The 16,494-nt window shown below is 39.0% G+C and overlaps 3 protein-coding genes across 3 annotated transcripts; 1 reads left to right on the top strand and 2 right to left on the bottom strand.

Annotated features, from left to right (window-relative positions):
- Window positions 1–1,679: 1,679 nt before the first annotated feature.
- On the bottom strand, window positions 1,680–3,416 carry LOC101311475 (galactose oxidase-like). Its single transcript, XM_004298403.1, has one exon. It carries the CDS (start codon window positions 3,414–3,416, stop codon window positions 1,680–1,682), a length of 1,737 nt encoding a protein of 578 aa, XP_004298451.1.
- Window positions 3,417–4,774: 1,358 nt separating this feature from the next.
- LOC101311188 (protein TWIN LOV 1-like) lies at window positions 4,775–8,118 on the bottom strand. Its single transcript, XM_004298402.1, has 7 exons — window positions 7,130–8,118; window positions 6,730–6,937; window positions 6,567–6,631; window positions 6,382–6,461; window positions 6,218–6,273; window positions 6,070–6,133; window positions 4,775–4,927 (listed from the first exon to the last, which is right to left on the bottom strand). The coding sequence occupies exons 1-7, from the start codon at window positions 7,698–7,700 to the stop codon at window positions 4,775–4,777; spliced, it is 1,197 nt and encodes a 398-aa protein (XP_004298450.1). The 5' UTR covers window positions 7,701–8,118.
- Window positions 8,119–10,772: 2,654 nt separating this feature from the next.
- LOC101310896 lies at window positions 10,773–14,992 on the top strand. Its single transcript, XM_004298401.1, has 10 exons — window positions 10,773–11,058; window positions 11,227–11,304; window positions 11,410–11,975; window positions 12,109–12,720; window positions 12,869–13,023; window positions 13,440–13,654; window positions 13,735–13,868; window positions 13,974–14,305; window positions 14,385–14,488; window positions 14,616–14,992. The coding sequence occupies exons 1-10, from the start codon at window positions 10,773–10,775 to the stop codon at window positions 14,684–14,686; spliced, it is 2,553 nt and encodes an 850-aa protein (XP_004298449.1). The 3' UTR covers window positions 14,687–14,992.
- Window positions 14,993–16,494: the final 1,502 nt, after the last annotated feature.

Below are 16,494 nucleotides of genomic sequence, written 5' to 3'. Positions count from 1 at the left end.
AACGGGTGGAAATGTGGAATTGCTTGCTTGAGGATTCGAATTGGAAATTAGATACAAAATTAAATAAAATATTTATGTGTTCCAGTTAGGATCAGTATTGAAGAGGTCAAGCGAAAAATGAACTGATCTTTATGATCGAGTTTAATGTTGTTATGTATTTTCTGAGCATGGATGGTTATTTGGGTCATCAAGTAAAGTTGTACAATTTCAATTGATTGTGTTAGGTCGACGTTGGTAATATATCGAGTTACGTTGTGGACTAATTAATGAAGAATATGAATACATTTCTGATTGATCGATATGATTGACATGCACTAGCTCAAAGTCGAATTTTTGAATTTTTGAATATGGTTATGTTATAAAATTAAGTGTATGGATAATTAAATTATTAACACCAAAAATGACATAAGTTTGTGTACTAGTATCATTTGGTCTAGAGGCGTATAGAGTGTTTCGTTCATCAATCATAGGAGGTAAGTTCGACACAATGTAACTTTATGTCTAGACTATTTGTAGTGTCTTAGTTGTTTCTTTAATAAGACAAAATGACATAAGTTTGTGTAGGAATAAGCGCTACATATGAAATTAACCATCTAGCAATAGTATTTTTAATTTGTACTTGATATTACATGATTATTAACATTGTTATGTCTATATTGTAAAAATTTTGGTCGAGCTTATGAGATGAAACGAATCCATGTGAAAATACTTCACCACTTGTGTTGTTACGCACGTTCTTGGTAACTTTAGTGATAGTTTTCGTAGTCGATAGAGTGTTAACTTTAAATCACCTTCCAAAATATTAAAAGAAAATACTAAAAACACGAGGACGATGAACACAGACCTTTTATTTTGACGGAAATCAACACAAACCTTCGTTGGAAGAAAGCATTACATGACTACATGAGTATCATGTTCAACACACTCAGTTTTCCATTATCTATCGAAAAAAGAAAAAAAAACACTCTGTTTTCCATTATGATAAACCATTGATCAAGGCGTGTTTCATAGTTGCTGGAGTATGAATAGTTATTTGCGTCAGTTAATGTACAATCTCAGTTGTTTTAATTATTATTTATGTTGGGTAGTTGTTGATGGGGATCTTCTCCAGATGACTAAACTTTATGATGAATGACTACTTAACAACTAATTTAATTAGCTGGTATATGAATCAGATAAGTTGGTTAATTTTCTGATGACTGACTACTTAACTTCTTTTGAATTCTCAGCGTATAATCTATAACTCTTCATGACTGAACTCGTCTTGTTTTAGTTAAGAAGAGTTAACTTTAACTTTCATGTGCATATAAGAAATCTACTCAAAATTTGTCTTCTAAAATCTAATAACAAATGAATTAATCTACATTAGTACTTCATATTTCATATGATAGCGAAAGATCGACTGGCACATATATTAAAGATTCGAGGCAGAACACTCATAATTGGTGATTAGCTGCATTGAAGATTCGAAGGTGTCTGCAGTATTTCTTGGAGAGGCTCAAAACGATGATCGATCATGAATATAAAAACAAATTATCATATATATCTTGTGTATACTGAACCTGTTTGAAAAGGCAAAGATACAAAATCATAAGAACTGGATCATTTATCCATGAATTTTATAAATGAAAGGAATAATATGAATGCGCAGAACAACAATATGTAGCAGATGCAGTATTCTACTGCACCTTCACCCACGTAGCCTGGCTGGGAATTCCAGCATGAACCAGGAAAAGCATATAGTACCCCGGCGGCGCCACAGTGTTCTTCGGCGGGCCGCGAGTAACAATCATGTACTCATACTTATCCGACGGCTTTCTATACCTACTATACAAATGCTTAAACCTAACAATCTCCAAAACCACCATCCTCTGATTCATAGCCACCGAGTGCGTAGTAAACGACGGCGTTACGAGCGCCACCGAAAACTTCGAAGAATCCTCTGCATGCAAATCAATCTGAAACTTAACCCTCAAAACGCCACCGTACGATACAGTCTTAGTCCTTGATTCAACGGCCTGGATCGTAGGACGTAGAGAAGTGAAGGCGGGGTGTAGGTACGGCGGAATATAAGCCTCCAAGTTCAGCTCAGTAGGGAACTCCCGTCTGAAGTTGTACCTCTCGTGAGGGTTGCTCCCGCCCACTAATATCCTGCCATCTGGCAACAGCACCGCCGAGGAGTGATACATTCTCGGAACCGTGGAGGCATTCAATACAACGAACCGGGCTTCCGGTTTGGGCTCGTGGGTCTTGTACAGAACCGGGTTCAGCACCGGGTTTACCGCGTTCTCCCAGCCCGCCGTCCCATTCTTCGCGCCGTTAATAATGATCACGTCACCCGTCGGTAACAACAGCATGTCCGGCATGACACGTGGCATCGGCATACTCTCCATGGCCCATTTCGGATCCGGGTCCGTCACTCTGATCCGTCCGCAGGTGGCGGAGGCTCCCTTGTACACTTTTTCTTTGGGATCCTTTTTGTTTACCAATGTGAACGCACCAGGCTCTGCTCCGCCGCATACCAAAACCTCGGCGTCGGGTAGAACTGACCCGTTTAGCTTCAGCGGGAGGAGCACCGACGACCCGGTGAGCGGGTAGCTTCTCCCGACGCGGCCGGGCATGACCGGAAACTCTTTCATGACGCGGTTGTTGTCGTAGTCGAGCAAAACCGAGCGGTTGTTTGCAAACACGAAGAGGCTTCCGTCCGGCAAGACATGCAGAAACGGGTAGAGGTTGCTCTCCTCCTTCTTGTCAAAAGTCTCCACCAGGAATTTAAACTGGTACGACACGTCGTCTTTTTTCTTGGGGAAGAACTCGTAGCTGAAAACGTCTCTACCTCCGACGACGACGACGCGTCCGTCGGGGAGGATCTGCGACGTGGCGTACCACCTCTTCTCCTTGAGGCTCTCCTGCTGAAGCTCCGTCCAGTCACACGTGTCGTCCTCGCACGGCGAGAAGGTCCTGACGCGGCGGTCGCCAGAGCCGCCAAAGCCCCCGGTCTGGACTAGGGTTCCGGTGGGGTCCACGGAGCCGGAGGAGCACCACGTGTCGGAGCGGAGGGTGAGGGGGCGGAAGGTGTTGGAGGCGAAGTCGTAGGAGAGAGAGTGGGCGGTGCAGTCTGTTATGATTTCGGGTTTGCTGTGGATGGTGTAGTTGATGCAGTATTTTTTGTCGTCGGGGAACGTGAGGTTGGAGAGGCCGATGTTGGTACGGTCGAAGATGATGACTCTGTTGTTGTTGAGAACCTGCATGTGCATTGCCGAGACTCCAATGCTCTTTTGAAGCAGCACCCACTCTCCTCCTCTTAGGTCGGAAACGGCGGACGTCTCATCCGCCGTTTCATTACTGACAGAGGAGGAGGAGACGAAGAGAACAAGGGAGAAGAGAATGAAGGAAATGGAGGATAATTTAGCCATGGATGAATTGCTAGCTAGCTGTGATACTCGATCTGAAGTTGGAAGACATAATCTTGAGTTATTATATAGAACTACGCACATGAATCATGAATATGCGTGCACTGATACGGTAATTGCGTGGGTGATTTGAATTTTTTGCGGTAGCTCTTCATCTTCTTGCATGCATGAGTTGGATTTGATGATTTGAAGACAGTGAGATGTATCTACTCACTTTAATACCCGCGTAAATTTAAGGTAATTATTTTTATGAACAGTTGGGTAATTTACTACGAAGTATGTATATATGGAAATATAGTAGGACTTTGCAAGCCCTTTATCACATCTATCATCTATGTATCAAAAATTATGATGCTGCTGATATTTCGTGAGTTGGGTTTGACGTACTGTATCGATTTACTTCCATACACAGTGAATTTTCCATTTCAAGGGCTGTGCTAATCAAAGCAAAGAGTCGGTGTTTCAGCACTCATCTAAGCGTATCGGCATTTAATAAGATTAGGTGATGATTAGTGTAAATGGAATGTGAACAAGTGTGTTAATATATGATCGAATATACACATGCATGATCGATTGGGTATAGTTTTAAGCATCCTAATTGTGTTAGTACGTAGTAGCTAGTTATTATTTAGCGACACCGGCGTATGAATTTAGAGAATATGAACTGGGGAGACGTTGATGGATATTCAAAATTATGATAGGTATGGAGTGGTTTGATTAAAAGGACTAAAATGCCGACAATGTCATGAAATCCATCTTAAATTATTGGTACATTTGAAATAATTTTGGTAATAACAATACAATTTATCAAGATCGATATATACCGAAAATTGACAATTTAGTTGATATTTCCTCTCTAAATCATGGTTTTCCCTAAACCCCCAATATATATGCCATATTCGAAACTCCAAATTACAGCTTATTGTTAATATGGCCAGCTGGATAGCTATTAGCTAATGATATTCTAATTTGATCCAGTTGGCAGGTTTGGTCTGCTTGTATGAGCTAACACATGAACACAAGGACACCATCTCATATCCAGTTGTGACCTTAGAGTTGAGACTTACTATATATAGCTGCCAAGGTGTGTTATCAATTGCTAAAAGCTGAATCAGACATCAGAGTAGCAACTCCAGATTAAGGTACACCAAACTAAAAAGATAAGAACTAAACAATGGGAGATGGAGGCTAATCCTCATGAGCAGAGATGGAATAAACCAAGAAAATACCCCTTTCATATATATAAACAATGTTTGTGAACAAAGATTTCATGCAGCACTGAACACAAACATTTCTGCTTTCTGCACTTTCAACTACTGCAAGGTGAGATTGCAAATGCAAGAATGTATAGCTTTATCATCTCAGGACTTGGATGTGCCGGCACCCATTGATAAACTTCTCACTGCAATCCTGACGGCTCCAACGGCGCTCAGCTGCCTCATCTCAGGGCTTAGCCCATGCCCATCCTGGTTCTTACACGCTTCTTCCATCTGAACACCCACAAAGTATGCAATCTGAACATCCATCCATAAACATGGTAAGGCAAAGATTGTGACAGAAGAAATGATCAGAAGCTCTTTCTGGTACCTCATCATCAGATACAGTGAATAGAAAATAAATGCTGTTGCACTCAGCAGTGCCAGTCTAGTATTAATATGGGTAATTATAGACTTCAGGGTACGCGCACAAAGAGTCATATTCTTCATACTATGTAACAGAAATCGGTAGTGTAATAGCTTTGACAAAATCCACTACCAATGAATTAACAAGCAAACTAGTGGCCAATGTCCAAGTTTGCAAGAAGAAAAGGCAGAGCCTTGTATATGATTATGAGAGTGGTGAAGTAATCAAACTTGGGGATAAATGTGCGGAGATATGTTTGTGCACTAAACTGAATCAATCCACAAAACATGAATTCTTGTGCATATATGATCAGTAAATTCTATTTGTGACACCACATCAAATGCATCAATATCGTCATTCAAGTCATCACAAAGAACAGAGAATGATGGTCATTCATATCGTCATTCAAGTCATCACAAAGAACAGAGATATGTTTGCTGCACTAAACTGAATCAATCCACATAACATGAATTCTTGTGCATATATGATCAGTAAATTCTATTTGTGACACCACATCAAATGCATCAATATCGTCATTCAAGTCATCACAAAGAACAGAGGATGATGAGCAAAAACAGTAAACAAGTAATTGCTGAATTCTACCAATTTTATAAGAGATAAAGCAAGCACAACATCATCAAATGCATATCAAACATGGTAACACCAACTGTTCTCTCCCAGTTGAAAATGTCTATTCTATCCTATAAATTCTTGCTGTCCAAGTGTCCATAGTATGAAAGATAGAGTTTCAGTAACAACGAGCATTACAATATAACTGGATGGCACAACCACCAAAAAAGCACAACTAGTATGGTAAACTATCCATAAACATCAACTGTATGAAATTCTTTTTCCTGCTTGCTTAGAAGAAGAAACAAAGTCGACAAAAGGTCAATGAACTCAAAAGGGGATATTATGCCCTACTTTGTTCTGATTGTTGCCAAAGGCATGTCAAGTTGACAGCATAAATCTCATTGACAAAAATTAACAGTAAGATTCCACTAGAGGCATCAAAACGTAACATATGAAATACCTTGCCAGTAGCATTACGAATTGGTGATATATGAAGAAGATTCCAAAATGAACTCTTATCCTTCCTAAGAATGAAGCAACAACAAAGTTAAATCAGATGAGTGATGTCAGTTCACTTGCAAGATATTGAATAGTAGTTAAGTAGCAACCTGTAATTCAAGATACGTACTGTGCATGCTTTTTCATTCTGAACGCTTTCCTTTACCTGAAGAAATGCAGGTGAAATGATCAAATGTTTTGGTAAACTTAAGACCAATCTATTCCATCAAAATATGAAAAGCACACCATGAAGACCAATATTAAAGAGATATACCCGATATATTGCAGAGGAATCTGTATCCTCCCCGCTTAAAAATCTACAATTGCGTCCCAAGACTTCGTGTCTGGCATAACCTATACAACAGGAAAACAACTGAGCTGAGTAATTGCATATGCAAAGTAAATGGTATTTGAAAGGTTTTTAAGGGTTGTTTGCAAATAGAACATATCCCGTATTACCTGTCAATTTGAAGAAGGCCTCACTTGCGTAAACTATAGGCATGTCAGGTAAGTGCGGATCTGTTCTGCAAGTCATGCCGAAGCAAACACAACATATCCATCAGCAATCTTCAGCAAGCAGAGATCTTTTTCTAAAGTAAAATAACGAGAATTTGCAACTCACAATACAAAGCTTTGTTTGATTCTACCAAGAGAAATATTTAAGGATGAACTGAAAAGGCCCAACCCAGTTAAGCTGCATCTCTTTCCACACACCAGTCTGCCTGTTGACTCGCTATAATATGTTAGCACAGACAAGATGTTATTCATGGCAGACACAGCTCTCCGCTTCTCTAACTCACTTGCCTCACATGTATCTTCAATCTGCACTCCTGTATATACATCACACTAAATGAACAACACCACAAACCAAAACTTGCTGACAACATAAAAGATCAACATCACAAATCACATTGAAACAAACCATTAACAAGTAATTCTAAGTAACTTCTAAAAATTCTAACAACTACATTCATTTCATTGAAACCAACTACTAAATGAGCCAAAACTAAACAATGCCAGACCTCTATGATCAGCATCATCATCCAACGCACACTCCAGAGACAAAGCACGCCCCAAATCCACCATAGCATCCGAGCACACTTCTCTCCTACAAGACCCATAAACACTCTCAATCATCCTACTCTCATCCTCATACACCAAACCAACCCCATTCCTCCTCCTCGGTTTTTGCAAAATCGGAACCTGAACTCCCACAAAATGAATCACTCTCCCATCCTCTTTGCTAAACACAGGGCACATATGAAACAGCATCCAAAAGGGTGTCCCATCCCTCCTATAATTCACCAAATTAATCTGAACACCTCTCTCTTCTCTAATAGCCTCCCTTATTTCCATTACAGACCTTCTACAAGTCCCTGGCCCTTGAAATATCCTCCCATTCTTCCCAATCACCTCACTTTTCGAATACCCCATCATTTTCAGGAACCCTTTGCTCGCAAAAACGATGGGCTGGCCGGAAATACAAGGATCAGTCACCGTAAAACTCTCCGGCAACTCGTTCAAAGCTTCTAGAACCCAAAGCGAGTAACGACTATTGATCGATTGCTCTATTAAACCCAACTCCGATTCCATCTCCTCTCTAAAACCGTCACTCCCAATCCCATGTGGCACCTCAACCTTCCAAAGGCTTCAAACTTTCTCTGTAAAGCTTCAAACTTTAACTGTAAAGCATCAAACTTTGAAGAAACCCAGTAAGAAAAGTGATCAGAGAAGCCAAAATTTCTCAGAAACTGGTGTGAAATTTATGAAACGAAGAAACTGGAGGAGGTAATATATGTGTGTAAAAAGTTGGATGAAAACTATGTCAAAAAGGCTACATCTTTTGGAGGAGAGTGAGCTTAGTAGAGTGAATTTGAGACACCCACCAATCGAAAACTTGGAAATATCTTGAGCAAATTGCTGTGGTTTCGAATGAACAAAAATGGCTGAGGAATACCCATCAATCGTTTTTGGTTCATTTGTGGGAAAAGAAGCGAAAACTGAATATAATGCATAGAGCTGCAGCACACAGAGTCACAAAAATAATATAGATTTTTGGGTTTTGCTATTTCTGTGTAATTTTGGGGTCACATCATGGTGAAAGGAAATTTCATCGCTTTTTTACTTTTGGTAAAACGATAGAGAGAAGTACAGTAAGAATCTAGCACTGACAAGTCGACCACTTGCATTGAGATTTGAGACGCACAAACCTGGGGGTTTTGTTTTTTACTTTGTTATTGAGGAATGTAAATACGAGGCACACAGATCACTGTGCAGAGATCAGAATAGGAAACAAAAGTTTACCAATTCTGGTAAAAGTTGAATGAATTTAAGTTGGCGGCAGCTAATAACATTTTAGGCTGGTTTTCTTGGTTGAAATGAGTTGGATGCGATTCATAAGTCTGTCCTATCTTTTAGCCAAATAGTAAGACAAGATAAAACCTTGTCAAGTTTTAGATCAGGTCTAGTCATTATATATGTATTTATGCCGTGTGCCAAGCAAGCTAGCTGATTTTACGCGTAATAGGTTGTTGTAAATACGTGTCTGATTATGCAGAGATAACTCTATACATTTTTTTTAATCAGCAAATGATTCATATTCATAACATAACATGAGTGTTTTGACATGCGTATCCGCTTCATTTTACTTATAAGAATTAGACACATCATCTCAACTCATTTTGGTTTGTTTTGGTTCGTTCTATGGTTACTTTTCAAACTCATACAAGTACAAAATTAATAAGAAATTGGAATTTGCATCTCTTATTTTACAATCCACATTATTTATTTTCTCTTTTAGTAACTTTAAATTTGTCTTTAGGTAATGTGTTTTGTCATTTTAAACTTTAAGTAAAAAAATATAAAAATTAGAATGTGAACTGTAAAATGAGGATTAACATCTCTTTGATTGACAGTCATAATCCTAGAGAGTTTTTCCGTTCTAAATTGGGTAAACAAATCAAACAAAACAAATGGATCTTTTTCTATTAAGAGATAAGGAAGTTGGGTGTAGTATGAAATGGGATCCTTCCATAGTCATTGTTGTTGATGGTTGCATTAGGCTGAGGTTGTCCTCATCCGACGTACACAAAACCTATATGATCAAGTGGACCTCCAACATAGTGACGAAGATCACGTTCAACAGGAGATTTACACGTGGAGAGTCAATCTGACATCATTATTCATGTTGCTTTGCTTCTCGAGGCTTCCAAATTTGTCGATGCGAACCGACGACGCTGATACTTATCCAATCCTCGTCATCCTGTGTTGTCCCGCCACTTTTTGGCGCCCTCTGTAATATGACACAGGCCTCTAAGCTCACCTTAAACAAAGCCAAACCCAAAACACAGCAAAGGTCCAACATTCAGATTCCAACGTATGTAGCAACCCATGTGAGAATTGGCCCCAAGGTTAGTATCACCCCATTAGCCCAAAGGACGTCCTAATGATTTTTGGACCGATAAAATCTCAAGTACTATGGCCAATGACTAAAATTTCAATGATTGAAAAAATAAAAATTTTGACGGAAATATCAGAAAATATCGATAGCTATAAAATATTACCGAGAATTCGAATATTTCCAAAATATTATGACGAGAATTATTTGGATTGTAAAAGATATATTACGTGGTGATAAAAACGAAAATTTTAGCGATATATCACCGATAATCTCGATTTTACAGACTTTGACTATGACATTATGGTGCGGTAAGATTGGTCGAGTAGTTTAACATGAATGTTTCGTGTCTATACCTACCATTAGTTTGCGCTAACAGGTTTGAGAACAATTGGATTCGTGCACATCGGACGAAGATTAGTATTTTAACTTTGCTGGGATATTCTCGTAGCGCATGGTCCGAATATTGATTAAATAGGCGTATTACTATCTCAGTAACATAGCCGAAGTGGATTAGAAGTTGATCACAACCTACAAGCAAGCTCATATCAACTGCCGGCCCATATCTCTCCAACATTTTACGTTTGTTTTGGTAAATATGGTAAATATGCAAAAACAATATATGCAACAGGTCCCTTCCCACTTCTAACCGTCCACCGCCTTCGAATCTCAGTCGGCGAATTAGGGCTTTCAGCTCCGACTCGGGATCGCCTCTGAGGTCGAAACAGGTCCGGATCTAGGGTAAGTCCATTTCTTCCGCCGATCAGCTCAAACCAATTCAGTTAATTCAGTATCCAATTCCTGGATTTCAAAATCAATGTTAAATCCATAGAACGAAATCCAGTTTCGAATTTTGATTGTGATAATTGTTTTGATTATTTTGGTTGCTTATGCAAGAGTGTGAGATTCGTAGTGCTTTAGCTGTTTGATCAACTTTGTTTTCGGAGTTCATAGTAAACGGTGATGATGCACATTGCATTAGATTCTTATTAGTTAGTTTAGTGTGATGAGTAAGCTACCTACTGAGATTGTTGTGTTGTTGAAAAAGTAATGGAGAATTTTCGTGTCGAAAAATGTAGCAGCTGTTAGTTTTTACTGTTAGTTTTCACCTTTTCGGTCATATAGATCATATATAGATTTGATTAGAACGCCGGTGATGCGGGTTTTTTTTTAGCTAGAAACACACATTTTCTTGGTTCAGAGTGATCCTTAATGCAGTTGAGTGACAATGTCAGTGATTTGCAGGAGCATTTTCTTTCGGTGGGACGATGAATTTATTTACGCGATCTAGTCCACATGTTCCACGTGTACCGGTAGAGCAGCCGGCTGTATATGAACCACCTCCACAGGCACAGCTTCCCCCAAAACCAGCAGGACCGACGTTGGAGGGTCTAATTGCTGAAGATACATATCCACAGTATTCTGCCATTGCTGATCAGGTTGGAGAAAATGAACCCGGAGTTGAACATGGCGGTGGTGCAAAGAACGACTCATCTTCCATAGCAAAGCATCATGATGTTTCAGACAAGGAAGGATGGATTGCGATTCCATACAGTAAGTGATTCCATTACACTGACTTTGTATACATTGACATTTGGTCTACGTGTACACTTATGGATGCACATAAAGTGAGTTCTAATATTCGAAAACACACGGTTGAGTGGGTACTTACATTCCTTATGATATTGTCTTGTATTTCTAAGGCTCGTTTTATTGTTTTAGAAGAACTTCCCGATAATTGGAATGATGCACCGGATATACAATCATTACGCTCTATGGACCGCTCCTTTGTTTTTCCTGGTAGCTTTTTCCTGAATCTCATCTCTCTTTCATTCGTGACATATATTTCCAAAAACATGAGAGAATATACTAGTTGCTAATATTTTCTGAATTTTTGTTTTCCAGGTGAACAAGTTCATATCCTTGCATTGCTGTCAGCATGTAAGCAGGATACAGAAATTATTACTCCCTTTAAGTTAGCTGCAGCTATGAGTAAAAATGGCTTAAAACAAAGCCCGACAAAGCAAAATGGGAAGGCTGATGATGAAAATGATGCAGTGTCAACAAAAGGAGAAAGTAGTCCTGATAGTCAAGGTACAGATCAAAATGGTGAAACCCTGTTGAACGAGATGGCTGATCCACAAAAGGATGTTTCTGCAAGTGAATCCCTTCTTCGAATGGAGGATCACAAAAGACAAACTGAAATATTATTGCAAAGATTTGAGAGGTCTCATTTTTTTGTTAGGATTGCCGAGTCGGATGAGTCCCTTTGGTCAAAAAAGGGTTCTTCTAAGAAGTCTTCAGAATCTTCTGAGATGGATGGTCCAGAGGCCACGGAAAATGGAACCCATAAACGTGCATTGTCTCAACTCAATGCCATTGTTGATAAAGGAAATTTTGATCCGAACGTCTCTGGTGGTGTAGCAAGAAATAATGTCAAGTGTTGCTCTCTTTCTAATGGAGACATAGTGGTATGTGTAGTGAAACTTCTAGGTTATTTGTTTTATTTTTCTATATACCTTCCAGTTTTTGAACTCTGTTGCTCCTCTTGCATGCATGGCTATCATTTGTTCTCATTTTATTTTCTTGTTTGGAAGGGTGCAGGTTCTTTTACAGGTGAATGTTGGTGTAGATTTTTTGAATGACCCTGTTATTGAGATTCTTCAGTTTGAGAAGTACCATGAGAGAAGTTTGTCTCCAGAGACTCAGGCGAACTTGGTTTATGCAAATCCAGACCCATGTGGAGAGTTGTTAAAGTGGCTGCTTCCTTTGGATAATGTACATCCGTCTCCAGCTCGTCCTTTATCTCCTCCTCTAACTTCCAATTCAGGAGTTGGGAATGCACCTCAAAAGCCCACTGGTTCTCAGATTTTCTCCCATTTTAGAAGTTACTCCATGTCATCCATACCACAAAATACTACACCACCGCCTGCACCTATTAAAGCCGCCAATTCTAAGCCAAGCTTTGATCTTGAAGACTGGGATCAATTTTCATCCCTGAAGCATGTAAAGAATAAAAGAACTGGTTACGAGGGGCTTTTATCTTTTCGAGGTGTGTCATTGGAGCGTGAAAGGTTTTCTGTTCGTTGTGGATTGGAGGGCATATATACACCAGGAAGAAGATGGAGGAGAAAACTTGAAATTATACAACCTGTAGAAATTCATTCTTTTGCTGCGGACTGCAATACAGATGATCTTCTCTGTGTCCAGATAAAGGTGTGAATAATGACATTACCAGATCTATTTTTTTTTTGTTAAATATGTGTTATTATATTAGTTTCAGAATCACTAATCACTCATATTAGAATGGTTTTTTTAAACCTTAATCTCATGTTCCTACTAAAGTTATCAATATGATTTGCAGAATGTATCTCCAGAACATGCACCAGATATTGTGGTGTATGTAGATGCTATAACAATTGTCTCTGAGGAGGCGTCAAAAGGTGGACAGTCCGTGTTACTACCAATTGTATGTGTGGAAGCAGGAAGTGACCATAGTTTACCAAATCTAGCACTCAGGTCATTGTTATGTGTTCCCTAATTAAGAATTCATTTGTCATACAGTAACACAGCAATTTTGTTTCTTACTTTTAGTTCTATTTTTCTTGCTATTTATTCTTCTTTTCTTTTTTTTCAAAAAATATAAAGTAGGGTCATGTCTTTGGACCTTGAAATATCACTTGCATGAATAAAGAAAAGTCCGGAAAATACGTAACATACTCCATTGAAACCTGTCAGTGTAGATTTCAGGATTAAGACTAGAGAAGGGTAGCTAACCAGTAGCTATGGAGGTTACTATTGTAAACATTGTAAAAGTGATGTTCACTACTATCAAGGAAGTCTGTATTTAGGACATCTTTTGTTTGTTTGTGTAGTTTTGGAATCTTAAGCTTTTTTTTTTTTTTTCTTGATCTCACTAGAATTTCTTATCGCAGGAGAGGTGAAGAGCATTCGTTTATTCTTAAACCAGCAACAACCTTGTGGAAGAATTTCAAGACTGGTGGTGATAGAAGCACTCAACAATCACTAGCACAGGCTGGAAATGCAGCATCGAGTTCACTTCTAGCATTGAAGACTGCTGAAGGAAAAAGGGCTGCTTCAACTGCTGACCAGTATGCAATTATGGTATCCTGTCGGTGCAACTACACAGGTAATTATACTCCTTTTAGTTTACCATATATAGAGAATCTGGGTATGTCGTTTCTGATCATAATTCTTTTATGTCTGCAGAGTCGAGATTGTTCTTTAAAAAGCCAACAAGTTGGCGACCGCGTATTTCAAGGGATCTTATGATATCTGTTGCGTCTGAAATGTCTGGACAATCTAGTGCACCAAATGCAGGAGTCTCCCAGCTTCCTGTCCAGGTTTCATATACTGAGTAGCTTGCATCATATGTTGTGTGGGAGCTGTCATTTTTTATATATATATGTTTGTGAAGTAGGTTTCATCTAAACTTTTCAATTGGTCAGGTCTTAACTCTTCAGGCGTCAAACTTAACAACTGAAGATCTAACTCTGACGGTTCTTGCCCCGGCTTCATTTACTTTGCCTCCTTCAGTCGTATCCTTGAATTCTTCACCTTCTTCTCCGATGAGTCCATTTGTTGGTTTTCCTGGGTTTACAGGAAGAACAACTGCCGAGAGACGTAGTTCTATAATGCAGAGGCTGAACTCAGCACCCTCTCTATTGGGAACTCAGAAACAAGCTTCTTTTAAAGAACAAGCTTCTCCAGTATCTGATGTTGTTCCTAGTACTGGTTTGGGTTGTACCCATTTGTGGCTTCAGAGTAGAGTTCCACTAGGGTAATACTTCAACCCTGTCCATTTTGCTTTTTATGTTCATGGTTATTCCAATACTTATAGTTTTCTATGGTCATATTAGATGTGTTCCTTCCCAATCTACGGCCACCATCAAGCTTGAGCTACTTCCGTTAACGGATGGCATAATTACGCTGGACACTCTACAAATTGATGTCAAGGAAAAAGGTAGTTATCCCCCTCTTTCTACTATGAAATTACAGGTCATCTCTCTGACTGCGTAACAATATCTACGTGTGGAACGTAACTATAGATATCTTCTTCTGACGGAGGGTAATATTTTCTGGCATAACAGGTCGTACTTACATACCTGAGTACTCGCTGAAGATTAATGCCACTTCCAGTATTTCCTCAGGGATTCTTTAAGAACATCATGTGCAATATGCATTTGATTCTACATTCACATTGAGATATCAAGTTGTGTAGTCATGGAGCATCAGGCTCTGAACAACAGGCACTGAGGCTTGCTTTGTTCAGTTAAAATTGTCGTGTCAATTTGTTTTAGAAAACAGAACCTCACAGTGTGTGTTGTAAACCGTTATTTGAGAATAGGGATTTTTATAGTTATAGCCCACCCCTTAATGGGAGAGACTGTATTCTTTGTAGATGAATCTTTTGTGTGAATTGTAACCCATTAATGCAGAAAAGTTATACCCTTGTTCATGCAGTAGCATAACAGTGGCTTGACTTCTACTTTTCATTTTGTTTCTCCTTGTTCTGTTTACTATGTCTGGAGAAATCCGATTAGTGTGAGATGCTGCCCACGTCTCATCATGAATTCATAAAATGTGGTAGTTTAAATTCCAATGTCATGCTCATATTACAGGCATGAAGCTCAGAGAGTACAGCTTTGAAGTTTGAAGTCCTCAAATGATGGATATGTTCCAACTTCCATATACACTGTATCAGTGGTGAAAGCTTCCCAAATTCACAAGTTTTCTGAATAAGAAACTGATATCAATTGGAGGCCTCAAGATTCAGAGTAAACAATTACAGAAGTCCATGCAACCTGATGCCGACAGTTTATCCTATATTACTTGACCAAGTCCTACACTACCATATACTAATCTGCAAAGGCTGGAGAAGACTGCTGCAACTGACTGGCAGATTTGAATTGGGTCTTGGTCTCTCTTCCTTGGTCTGGCAAAGGTGAACATTAGCACAGTATCAGCTGATTGGCTACCTGCTGTTCACGTGCTGCAGGTACCTGATTGGTTTAAGACAATGTCACTGGATTATTATGATTGTTGGTTTACTCTGGATGTCTCTGATGATCAAGCTCAGTAAAAAATTTCTGTTGGAGCGTTATGTGAATTTGAACATCAACTTCTTGGAGGGTTATCTTCCACTTTTGGTAAAATGTAACAGAGCTCAGCTTGGCAAAACGTAGATTTTTCCAGACCAATTCCCTTGAGCATCGGTGAAGATATCAGCTCCTTCTGGTGATCATAGTAAATGCATAAATGGAGAAAAGACTAGACGTGAACGATGGCGCCGAGGTTGCTTGCTGTCCAGGTTTTCTGCTTTTCTCTTATGAATCACTCCTAACCTCGGAATTAAGTGCTTAACTTTCCTCTTATGAAAAAGTTTGTTGTTCTGATGGAGTATCATTTCTAGCATAATAGGTAATATATAGGACTGGTGTATGTTGAAGTTTAATGCATCAACCAGCATTTCCTTGTAGTCGTCCAGCAGCAAGATCCTAATTAGGCACAGATGTTCGATCACCTTGCTTTGTTGTTGGAATTCCTATTCATTTCAGAATTTGACCCTATTTTTATTTTAAGTTTCCCATTTTAAATATAAAAATGAATGGTTGATTTCCTAAGAGTGAGGTGCCCAAGTCTTCTCAGAAATGTATAGAATATAGAAGTGCTATATGATAATGTAAACAATAATATCTTGTGTTATAGTTATATGCTTCCTTGTTGTTTTTTATTTTTATTTTTCTATTTAAATGAAATAAAAGGCCATGCCTGAAAATGCAGGCTAATGGGTGCTGGTGTTCTGTTTGTAACCTTAATGGCATGATTAAGCCAGGTCGGCATAATCTTCCACAATCACTTTATATAATGGTGCCAATCATAAGAATAATGTAATATAAAACCAAACGTGTTGTAATTAGACAGAAGGTGGAATATTTGCTTCACAATGTTGCAAACTATATTTGGATA

This window comes from Fragaria vesca, linkage group LG4, assembly GCF_000184155.1.
Source record: "Fragaria vesca subsp. vesca linkage group LG4, FraVesHawaii_1.0, whole genome shotgun sequence".
Taxonomy (NCBI): domain Eukaryota; kingdom Viridiplantae; phylum Streptophyta; class Magnoliopsida; order Rosales; family Rosaceae; genus Fragaria; species Fragaria vesca.
This window is presented reverse-complemented; position numbering and strand designations above follow the sequence as displayed.

What these genes read in the sequence shown, in the direction of transcription:
- LOC101310896 (XM_004298401.1), top strand. Translation starts at nt 10,773, where the DNA reads ATGAATTTATTTACGCGATCTAGTCCACATGTTCCACGTGTACCGGTA. An exon ending in ATGGATTGCGATTCCATACA is followed by an intron (nt 11,059 to 11,226) that starts GTAAGTGATTCC and finishes TTATTGTTTTAG; the next exon opens with AAGAACTTCCCGATAATTGG. An exon ending in CCGCTCCTTTGTTTTTCCTG is followed by an intron (nt 11,305 to 11,409) that starts GTAGCTTTTTCC and finishes TTTGTTTTCCAG; the next exon opens with GTGAACAAGTTCATATCCTT.
- LOC101311188 (XM_004298402.1), bottom strand. Translation starts at nt 7,700, where the DNA reads ATGGAATCGGAGTTGGGTTTAATAGAGCAATCGATCAATAGTCGTTAC. An exon ending in ATCAAACAAAGCTTTGTATT is followed by an intron (nt 6,632 to 6,729) that starts GTGAGTTGCAAA and finishes CATGACTTGCAG; the next exon opens with AACAGATCCGCACTTACCTG. An exon ending in ATTCCTCTGCAATATATCGG is followed by an intron (nt 6,274 to 6,381) that starts GTATATCTCTTT and finishes GCATTTCTTCAG; the next exon opens with GTAAAGGAAAGCGTTCAGAA.
- LOC101311475 (XM_004298403.1), bottom strand. Translation starts at nt 3,416, where the DNA reads ATGGCTAAATTATCCTCCATTTCCTTCATTCTCTTCTCCCTTGTTCTC.